This window comes from Rana temporaria, unplaced genomic scaffold (assembly GCF_905171775.1).
Source record: "Rana temporaria unplaced genomic scaffold, aRanTem1.1, whole genome shotgun sequence".
NCBI lineage: Eukaryota > Metazoa > Chordata > Amphibia > Anura > Ranidae > Rana > Rana temporaria.
Genome location: NW_024404902.1, coordinates 1 through 12,068, shown reverse-complemented (window position 1 = coordinate 12,068; position 12,068 = coordinate 1). Strand labels below are relative to the sequence as shown.

Below are 12,068 nucleotides of genomic sequence, written 5' to 3'. Positions count from 1 at the left end.
GGGATTTCACTCCTGTGCTCTGAGTCATAGGTACAAACATGAGGAAAAGGCCTCTGAAAAACCCATCTACGCTCGCACCAACACCAGACCTTGCTGGCCCTCTGAAAAGTGATCGCTCTTCAGAGGGCAGGTGAAAGGCAGATTGAAATAAAGTTGATACCTTGGCTTATATTTAAATAGCACACTTACTGCTATTAAATCGATCGTGAGACAGATTCGTGAATAAAAAAACGTGTGTTTAATGTACACACTTAACATAAGTACAAAAACAATTTCAATGTATCAATAGCTTCAAATAAGAGTTCAAAAAATAAGAATTTCAAATGAATGAGATGTGTGCTTCAAGACTTTTCTGTATGCTTGCAAGATGTCTGTGAATGTGAGCTTCTTCTTCTTGATGGTGGCTGAATAGGAAAGAGCTGCGCAAACTATAAGACCTTCAGTTTATATATCAAAGACATTTCTTTGTCTGAATTTCGCGCTCAGAAATATACCCTCCCAAAGGGTGTGACTTATAATGAAAACCTGATACAACATCTGGTTTACATCTATATCAACCTTTACATTGGAAATGACTCCTGAGAACCTAGTCTAAATATTCTGTAGATCTCAAGAGGAAATGGCTTGTTTAGGAAGAAAAGGGGAAAGGTCTGCAGACACAGCTAAAAGCACAGTCTAAACAAGATGTGGCCTAGCTAATCAATCACTGACACTATACATGGGGGTAGCTATACAACTTAGAAACAGTCACATGAAATACCTCAATAGGAGAACACATTCCAATCAAATACAATTCTTTACTTACAACATTAAACACTTCAAATGAACATATATATATATTTCATATTCAAACTTATACGTTTTTGGAGTTTCAAATATCGAATCCAGCGAATTTACATAAGAAAATTACTAGCTCAAACAGTCTCGCATTCATTCATATTAACAAGAATATATATATTCTTTATAAAATCCTTCCGGAAGGGATTTTAGAATATACATTCCCCTCTGAAATATGAATAATGATCATATTTCTAATCATTTATACACACATTTATGTCACAAACACTCTGACTTTGATCTAATAACTCCAAATGCATTGTCACCTGTCATCGAGTTTGCAACTCCAAAACCTAATCTCCTTTTAAGCTTATTTTGCAACATATCATCACCTTTCTTGATTTCATTTCTGATTTTGCTTATACAGTTTTTTCATTCTAAACATTAAAAATAATTGATATATAATGCATAACATAATAATAATAAAAATAATAACTATAGGATGTGATAAAATATTTCCTGCTGCGGAAGTAATTGAAGTTTTTCCCCAAATAGATATACTATTTTTAAATTGATGCCACCAGCTGGAACCTGCTAAAGTGGACCATTGATGAACTACCTCTTGCAAATTCCCTTGCTCATGTTTAAACGATATCTCTGCATTCCTGAGTTCTTTAGCTAGAGCCATTAATAAACCTTGATCCTTTTGAATTACGTTAACCCATTCTCTCCACGGAAACTCATCTATTTGAGACAAATTATATAGTGCCGGACTAACACTAACATTTCTCAATGATAGATGAGATAAATTAGTTCTTATACCATTTACATTTATGGCCCTTAAATCACCTTCTACACAATACAATCCCCGATTTAGGTTTTCTGTGTTTGTGCAAGAGGAAAAGAAAGTCTGAACCCTTTCTGTATCTTTCATGATCTGAAAACAAACCTTCCTTTTATCTACAAGAGTAGTTAATTCAGAAGAAGCTTCAAATGTTTCTATTCTTGCAGAACATAATGTATGATTATGATAACAAGAATGAAATATCCTTTTATCTTGATTAGGTAAACAAATAACTTTAGACTGAAATTGTAAACATGATGACAAATCTAATTGTTCTAATTCCAAATTATCCTTGTTAAGCGCAAAATCTGTATACTGCAATTTATAAAATAATAATTGAGTATCACTAATTGGTAATCCCAAAACAGTAATTGGAACCAAAATTTGTTCTCTCCCTGCTATAGGAATCATAGAAGAACTGTAACATGGAGAGTGTGGTGAGGCTGAAGCATTATGGGTGGAACTGCATACAGATGTGCGTAGTTCAAAATTAATCATTGGAGTTTGTTATAAACCACCCAATGTTAATGAGGAGGTGGAGACTCAGCTCCTTGCACAGATGGAAAGGGCTGCAAGGGCTGGGACGGTGATAATAATGGGGGATTTTAACTACCCAGAAATTGACTGGATTAATGGCACTTCTGGGACAGTTAAAGGACAAAAATTTAAAAACCTATTGCAGGACAATTTTATGGTGCAGTTTATTGAGGCCCCAACTAGGAATGATGCTCTGTTGGACGTGATAATCTCAAACCATGCAGAGCTTATTACTAATGTTCAGATAAAGGAACACCTGGGTAGCAGTGATCATAACATGATTTCATTTAATGTTAACTATAAGCAGGAAATACATACAGGAAATATTAAAACACTAAATTTTACGAGAGCAAATTTTCCAAGGATGAGGGCTGCTCTCCAGGACTTGGACTGGGAGGGACTATTGACACAGATGAACACAGAACAGAAATGGGAATTTTTCAAAAAGACTGTGTGGAACCTCACTGCAAAGTATGTTCCCATGGGCAATAAGTTTAAAAGGCTAAAAATAAAACCTATGTGGCTCACGGGCAAAGTTAAAAAAGCTATAAACAATAAGAAAGTAGCTTTTAAAAAATATAAAAATGAAGGAACACTTGTGTTGTTTAAATGTTACAAAGAATATAACAGGATATGTAAAAAGGAAATCAAGGATGCAAAATTCAAAATGAACGACAGATTGCAAAAGATAGTAGGACAAACCCCAAAAAATTCTTTAAATATATTAATAGTAAAAAGGTGAAGTCTGAGCATGTAGGCCCCTTACAAAATAATCTAGAGTGGGTGACTGGGGACAAAGAGAAGGCAAATTTATTAAATGCTTTCTTCAGCTCTGTGTATACAATGGAGCATGGGGGAGCTCATGTCCAAAATGGGGGTGGGAGTGACACAGCCCCAAATCCACAATGGCTCAAAAGTGATATGGTCCAGAAATATTTAGACAGAATAAAGGTGGATAAAGCACCTGGACCAGATGGCATCCACCCACGGATCCTAGGTGAGTTGAGCTCTGTCATTTCAAAGCCACTGTATCTAATATTTAGGGACTCATTAATGACAGGAATAGTACCACTGGATTGGCGTAGAGCCAATGTGGTGCCTATATTTAAAAAGGGAACAAAGTCTTTACCAAGTAACTATAGACCTGTTAGTCTAACTTCTATAGTTGGGAAGATACTGGAACGTTTAATAAAAGACCACATGGATGAGTTCTTGCAGGAAAAAAACTATTTAAGCAGCAGACAACATGGATTCATGAAAGACAGAAGTTGTCAGACAAACCTGATTTCCTTTTATGAAGAGGTAAGTAAAACCCTGGACAGAGGCGTGGCTGTGGACGTGATATATTTGGATTTTACAAAAGCGTTCGATACAGTTCCGCACACACGGCTCATGTGTAAGGTAAGGTCTACAGGATTGGATATATCAGTTTGTAAATGGATAGAAAATTGGCTGAAAGCCAGAATTCAGAGAGTCGTGGTTAATGATTCTTACTCTGAATGGTCCAATGTTATCAGTGGTGTACCCCAAGGTTCAGTGCTGGGACCCTTACTTTTCAATATATTTATAAATGATATTGGGTCTGGGATCAAAAGTAACATTTCTGTCTTTGCAGATGACACCAAGCTATGCAGTGGAATAACGTCCTTGCAGGATGTCTCCAATTTACAAGCTGACCTCAATGCTCTGTCTAATTGGGCGACTGAGTGGCAGATGAGGTTTAATGTTGATAAATGTAAAGTTATGCACTTGGGGGCTAAGAATATGCATGCATCATACATACTAGGGGGGGTACAACTGGGGGGATCTGTAGTGGAGAAGGATCTGGGGGTTTTAGTTGATCATAAGCTCAATAATGGCATGCAATGCCAAGCTGCGGTTTCCAAAGCGAGCAAAGTCCTTTCTTGTATTAAGAGAGGTATGGACTCCAGAGACAGAGATATAATTTTGCCCCTGTACAAATCATTAGTAAGACCTCATCTGGAATATGCAGTTCAGTTTTGGGCACCAGTTCTCAAAAAGGATATCGGAGAACTGGAGAAAGTGCAGAGAAGAGCAACCAAACTGATAAGAGGCATGGAGGAGCTCAGCTATGAGGAAAGATTAGAAGAACTAAATCTATTCACTCTTGAGAAGAGGAGAATTAGGGGGGATATGATCAACATGTACAAATATATAAGAGGTCCATACAGTGTACTTGGTGTTGAGTTATTCACTTTACGGTCAACACTGAGGACAAGGGGGCACTCTTTACGTCTAGAGGAAAAGAGATTTCACCTCCAAATACGGAAAGGTTTTTTCACAGTAAGAGCTGTGAAAATGTGGAACAGACTCCCTCCAGAGGTGGTTCTGGCCAGCTCAGTAGATTGCTTTAAGAAGGGCCTGGATTCTTTCCTAAATGTACATAAAATAACTGAGTACTAAGATTTGTAGGTAAAGTTGATCCAGGGTAAATCCGATTGCCTCTCGGGGGATCAGGAAGGATTTTTTTTCCCCTGCTGTAGCAAATTGGATCATGCTCTGCTGGGGTTTTTTGCCTTCCTCTGGATCAACTGTGGGTATGGAGTTGGGTGTATGGGATTGTATTGTGTTTTTTATTTTGTTTGTTTATTTTTTTTGAGGTTGAACTGGATGGACTTGTGTCTTTTTTCAACCTGACTAACTATGTAACTATGTAACTATGTAACATACATCCTGACTACATCCTAACCATTTATTTACCCATAAATCAGTATGATTTCTTGCATATGCATATTCTCTGGGTAAATTCTGCAATATACCAAGAGGGGTAACTCCACTCTGAAAAGCTTGTGCAATTATTTTAAAATTAGTGGAATATTCTGTTTGAATTTCTAAACATAATCTGGCAATATGTGAATGTTCTTCACTAGTCATTAAATTGAGAGTAATATTCTGAAGATGTAGTATGGATGGACCCATTACATTGGCTGTTTTAATAACCATATCTTCTAATATCTGATTTAAGTTTCTTTGGATCTTAAAACCTTTACTTCCCACTAAACCTGCTGACTCAAGATCAGATTTTAACGTGTTAATATCCATACTATTTGCAATGCTGCCAATTATACCTATGCCCCCTAGGGCTCCTTCGACAATACCACGTCTATTTCTGTTATGACTATTGATTCCAAACCATCTTTCAATACCCAATTCCATATTAACCAAATGTCTTTGACATTGTGGAAACCTTGTAGAAATGTTCCATTCTGAAATATTAAAATTCCACAATATAATGACGAATGTTCCCTCTCTCAATAGAGCTCTGGATTGTAAATGGTTAATCTGGAAGGGATTAGCAAGAACACTGTTTTTACCAACACATTGAGTTTTCCCTGGGGACATGACAATTATACTTGCATTAGCACATTTCAAGGGATAGCCTTCTATTAATATGCAACACTCATATATACCAGTATCATTTAAAGATACACCTGATTGATGATAAATAAATTTATCATTGATCCAATTCACATTACCAAAAATTCCTTTGTGAATTATATTAGTTGTACTGTGGAAAAAACTACCCAAAAAATCACCATTCCTTTTCCAAGTTAACAATGAACTTTGAGGTAAATAAATTTGAGTACTACACATCAAATTCAATCCATCTTCATCTTCAATGACTTTTAAAGACTGTGGTGAAACTTTTATCTCTGGAACAATAATATCTACCACAGTAATGCTAATTTTGACTCGTAACTGAGTAGATTTTCTTATTACTCTAAAATCCCATTTTCTTACAATGTCTCCCTTTTTATCTCCAATTATTTTTAAATGTTTTGGATTTAATATTTGTACAAAACTTTGAAAAAGGTAATAATCCTGTTCTACTGGATAAAATATTTTCCCAGAGCTTATCACATCATTATTGACATCTCCAGACCAAATTGTTGAATCATTACCTTTTACAAATAATGTCCAAAAAGCTCTTTTCAGTATATTACATTCAAAAGTCTTGGTTATGTTATTAGACCTATAAAATCCTTGCATTTTAACAAAATTGGTTTTCGACTCTATTTTAACTTCTATTTCCACCTCATTACTATGAATGAAATATAATTCCATACAATGCTCATATCCCTGTCCCACAGCTATATACCCAATCAAATCATCAGCTGTATTGACATTGGTATATCTAAACCTATCCAATTTGTTATCTACATTAATATCATTGTCCATATTTCTTTTGCTTCTTAATACTGTAATGTCTTTGAGAAAATTGTCAATCCTGTTAACCTCTACATGGCTGGAACAGTTTGTGATATATTTTACCACTGATAAAAATGTCAATAGTGAAAAAATTAATCCTGTGACGATGACGATGATGATGAACTTTCTTTCTTTAAGATTTTTCATCTCTTTTGTAGTCATCTTTCCTTCTTTGATCAATTTTTGTAAAAATCATTCCTAGAAAAAAGAAAAGCAGTATCATTTATCTCAAAATATAAATTTTTATCTCATAAAATAACATTATCATCTCATAATATACCATTTCCACTAATCAATGTATATCCATATTTTTGTTGTCTACGTGCATATTCCACTGAATTGAGAGGTCTTTGAACTTACACCATTAATCATTATGTTTTCTCTATTGCCCCTCTGTGCATCGTAGACAAAAAAATTTATTGAGAAAATACAAACAACATTTCCTTCCTGTCAATAAATTCACAGTGTTGCAGAAGATGGTATACTTCTGACACTACTCAAACCAAACAAGATTAAATTACACTGTCTGTTATGTATTCCATTTTGTCCCAATATAACTTTACTATAAAAAAAATCAAACAATTATTCTTTTACCAAAGTGACCTAAACTCTCATGAATGAATTTAGTGAATTCCCTAAAGGTGTTGAGGTATAACAAGACACAAAAACCCATTGAAAGTCATGACGCAACATCAACGTTCTCATGAACCATAGAAGATGTCGAATCAACCTGTAGAGGAACAAAAATTCCTTTTTCTGTTCTTCAGCAAATTAGGGTATCTGTGTGTTTGTTTTCCTTGCAACAATTATACCAATTCAGGTTGAATCACCATTTCACCATGTAAAACCTACTTCCTTTGCTAAAGTCTCTTAAATAGAAACCTCAAAATACTAATAAAGATAGTATAAATATATATATATATATATATATATATATATATATATATATATATATATATACATATATTGTGCGTATGTGTATGTGTTTCAAACTGGATCAACTTCCTTGTGTGTGTGATTCCTATCAGGCTGTCAGCAAGTCTGCAAACTCCTCCAACTTGGCCCCCACCTTTTCTTACAAAGGAGAGCTTTGGAAGCAAAACCCCGCGAAATTTAAATCACAAGGATGTATGTCACTTACTCCAAAATTACTAAGGATGGACTGTGAAGAGCTGAGATAGGAATAATATATATTGTACTCAATGTTTGAAACAAATAACACTACATACATACACATATATAAATCCTTACTTATTAATTCGATTTCTTTTATCATTAAAATCAATTCCCTTCATGTCTTAAAAAAACTTCAATATGATCTGTTACATTTACTGTACAATGCACATCCACTACACTATACAAGTAAAGAAACAATAAATTCTGTCTCTTTTTCTAAACCAATTAATATTCCTTAAAATTTCACGAGCTAGACGTTACATATATTCCACTTAAAATCTCTTCTTTCAGAATTGTCTGCAATTCTGCCAGAAAAATAAAATATTCAACTTTCTGATTCCCAACATGAAATCTGTCAAACTTACGTCAAAACCTTATTCAATAAACCTTATGCAATACCAAAAATCATAGCCAAAAAGTCATAACCAAAAATCATAAATTCCATGCCGCTCACTAAGGAACATATCTATTGTTTCCTCCCAGCGTGACATTAGAAGTAACAAATGGCTTATTGTACTTTAAATAATATTGTTCTTCTTGTCTAACTTGAAAATTATACCTCCTATGATTACTCCATCTTACAGAGTAAACTTCATAACGCCTTGGAGAAGTTTTGAAATTATGTGACTTCCTGTCACTCACTGACCAACAAAATTTTGCCATATGACCTTTCCTGCGACATAAAGAACATTTGAAAACTTGCTTTCTCTGTGCATATGACGATGGATAAACACATTGCTTCTTAGAATGAACAAACGTAACACATTCCTTGTCACTATTGCCTGAAATGCTTTCAAAAACATTCACTGTGTTTTTAGTAATGTCTGCTGCAATAATATTATCCTGTTTCCCTGCATGTGGTATCTCCTCCATTTTATCTGAGGACTGAGCAAATTCTGTTAATACCATATCTGACTGCGTTTTTTTCACTCCGCTCAACATAATTACATACAGTTCCACAATTTAAACAACTAGCTGCAGTAGATACATTCTCATGTGTTTGCATATTGCCTGCATTACCCGAAGTGTCCTCTGAATGTATTTCTGTTACCTCAGAAATCATTGAATTAAAATCTGTAACTAGTTTCATTACATTACTTAATTTCCTTTTAATTTTAGATAACGAGAATCTCTCTGCATCAATAGCCAGATTAGATTCTAAACATTGCAAATATAACGACTTCCATAAAACAGAATAACAAATCTGTTTCGATAAACCTTGACATTCATCAGCTGAACATTTAAAACATTCCATGATTTTACTCACCGAATAAGAAGTCTTCCGTGTTCTACGAATCTCCAGGTCATTCATGATAAATCAATACTTCTAGGCTCTCGTCAAACTCTTTCCGTAGTCTCTCTCAGTACTAACATGTTCCCCCTTTCGATATAAGGGACAGTTGTAAAAAAACTGCGACAAAATGAGCGACTGGCTGATTGTTGACTTCTAGGTTCTCGTCAAACGTTTCAAAAATTACTCAATACTCTACTTCTCTGCCCTCCGATAGCACTTTGAGAAAGTGGTATAAAATTTGAAAATCGTTCATCGAATGGCTGGCTTAGCCAATGAAATAAAGTTGATACCTTGGCTTATATTTAAATAGCACACTTACTGCTATTAAATCGATCGTGAGACAGATTCGTGAATAAAAAAACGTGTGTTTAACCAGTTCCCGACCCCCGCATGTACATATACGTCCACAATATGGCACGTACAGGCACATGGGCGTACACGTACGTCCTCGCCTATTAGCGGGTGGGGGGTCCGATCGGGACCCCCCCGCTACATGCGGAGGTCGGGTCCGCTCGGGGAGCGATCCGGGACCACGGCGCGGCTATTTGTTTATAGCCGCTCCGTCGCGATCGCTCCCCGGAGCTGAAGAACGGGGAGAGCCGTGTGTAAACACGGCTTCCCCGTCCTTCACTATGGCGGCGCATCGATCGCGTCATTCCCTTTATAGGGAAGACACGATCGATGACGTCATTCCTACAGCCACACCCCCAAACAGTTGTAAACACATACTAGGTGCACCCTAACTCCTACAGCGCCACCTGTGGTTAACTCCCAAACTGCAACTGTCATTTTCACAATAAAGAATGCAATTTAAATGCATTTTTTGCTGTGAAAATGACAATGGTCCCAAAAATGTGTCAAAATTGTCCGAAGTGTCCGCCATAATGTCGCAGTCACGAAAAAAAATTGCTGATCGCCGCCATTAGTAGTAAAAAAAAAAAAATAATAAAAATGCAATAAAACTATCCCCTATTTTGTAAACACTATAAATTTTGCGCAAACCAATCGATAAACGCTTATTGCGATTTTTTTTACTAAAAATAGGTAGAAGAATACGTATCGGCCTAAACTGAGGAAAAAAAATGTTTTTATATATGTTTTTGGGGGATATTTATTACAGCAAAAAGTAAAAAATATTGCTTTTTTTTCAAAATTGTCGCTCTATTTTTGTTTATAGCGCAAAAACTAAAAACCGCAGATGTGATCAAATACCACCAAAAGAAAGCTCTATTTGTGGGGAAAAAAGGACGCTAATTTTGTTTGGGAGCCACGTCGCACGACCGCGCAATTGTCTGTTAAAGCGACGCAGTCCCGAACTGTAAAAACACCTTGGGTCTTTAGGCTGCATATTGGTCCGGGGCTTAAGTGGTTAAAGTGCATCTAAACCCAAGAACAACAATTTTATTTATTGCAGGTTAAGTATAGTTTTTTTTTTTTATAACAAACATGTTATATTTACGTCCACTGTGCAGTTTGTTTTGCACAGAGTGGACCCAATCCTCGTCTTCTGGGGTCCCACGGCGTCTGTCTCGGCTCCTTCCGGCTAAAGCTAACCCCCTCTGGGAAACTCTTTCCCGAGGGGGTTAGTTTGCAGGCGCGCTCCTGTGTCATACACTTGGCATCCATAAACACCAAGTGTATGACTCGGTCCCGCCCCCGGTGGCCACGTCATTGGATGTGATTGACAGCAACGGGAGCCAATGGCTGCGCTGCTATCAATCTATCCAATCAATGGCCAGACTCAGTGGAGAAGAGGACGCCGGAGGATGCGCACATCAGGTGAACGGGCTCAGGTAAGTAAAACAGGGGGGGCTGGGGGGTCCATGACAGCGGGGTGTTTTTTCACCTTAATGCATAGGATGCATTAAGGTGAAAAAAAAAAAAAACTTTACAACACCTTTAACGGTCCATTGTTGTGATGGCTGCTCTAGTTTTCTTTATTGTTGTATTGTTTCTCTTTACTTTCACCTGGTTATCCTGCTAATAACCCACTCCCTGACTTAGAGTGATAATGCTCACCCACAGTACTGTATCTATGGAGGAACAGCATTATTACCCTACAGTACTACAGAAACCCAAAAGGACTTCAGTACTTCATACACTCTGTTTGGGGTGTCTGGATTCCAACGAAGGAGGAATAACTGTTATAATAAGGGTTGGATAATTTGCAATAGGGATACAAATACATTACAGTTATAAATAATGAGAGGGGAATGAGGTGATAGGGGAGAAGGGGGTCTATGCTAGTCTAACACCCACATACACACATTCTCTCTGACTCTCTCATCCAAGGGCCCTTTTTGTCCAGAGTTGAAACGCCCCCTCCAGTTTGGTAATTGCAGTGAGTGAAGATATCTTAAACCAAAGGTCATAGAAGTGCATTCCTGTCCCAGGCTGAGGCCCCGTACACACGACCAGTTTCCTCGGCAGAATTCAGCTTCCGACCGAGTTTCTGGCTGAATTCTGCCGAGAAACCCGGCCGTGTGTACACTTTCGGCCGAGGAAGCCGACGAGGAGCTCGGCGAGGAAATAGAGAACATGTTCTCTATTTCCTCGTTGTTCTATGGGAGCTCTCGTCCCGCCGAGCTCCTCGGCGGCTTCAGGGCTGAACTGGCCGAGGAACTCGATGTGTTTGGCACGTCGAGTTCCTCGGCCGTGTGTACGAGGCCTTACAGTTGACTTCTTGAACAGGTAACCACATCAGCTGTCCACATGATCCCCCAGCCCTGCAGGTTTCCTGGTATTGTCCATTCCGTCCCTCCCTATTCAGTAACCATACTGTCCAGGTGTGGAGGGAGAGGTCATACTAGTCAACTAACTCATACATTTACCTAGCCCTCTTTGATGTTGACTAGGTGTGTAAATGTCCTTTTCATAGAGATAAGCCATATTTTAGTTTGTGTCCAAACAGCAATGATATACATTTTCATCAAATTTTACAGGTTTTCAAAACGCCGCCCCCCAAATCTTCTTTTCCTCCAAACAGTGGGAGGTGTTTTGAAGTACACAGAGAAAGCTGGGAACAGTGTAGCTGCTAATAGTGCAACAGAGGCAGAAAACTCAGGAAGTTATCAGCTCATTGTTTTTTAACTGATACAACAAAACACTTCCAATTGTATATTTAACAGACAAAAAGATAAGTTGATTGTTAAGTTTACATATATTTTAAAGACCCACTTAAGGCTAAATATCAGCCACCTCCCTATCCTG

The 12,068-nt window shown here is 37.3% G+C and overlaps 1 protein-coding gene across 2 annotated transcripts; it reads right to left on the bottom strand.

Moving 5' to 3' along the window:
* Positions 1 to 1,025: 1,025 nt before the first annotated feature.
* LOC120924239 lies at positions 1,026 to 8,898 on the bottom strand. Of its 2 annotated transcripts, XM_040335111.1 has the most exons (3): positions 8,832 to 8,898; positions 4,841 to 6,586; positions 1,026 to 2,041 (listed from the first exon to the last, which is right to left on the bottom strand). In XM_040335111.1, exons 2-3 carry the CDS (start codon positions 6,548 to 6,550, stop codon positions 1,181 to 1,183), a joined length of 2,571 nt encoding a protein of 856 aa, XP_040191045.1. In that variant the 5' UTR covers positions 6,551 to 6,586; positions 8,832 to 8,898; the 3' UTR covers positions 1,026 to 1,180. The 2 variants fall into 2 exon arrangements, with proteins under 2 accessions (XP_040191045.1, XP_040191044.1); XM_040335110.1 differs by lacking the exon at positions 8,832 to 8,898 and having other exon boundaries at positions 4,841 to 6,936.
* Positions 8,899 to 12,068: the final 3,170 nt, after the last annotated feature.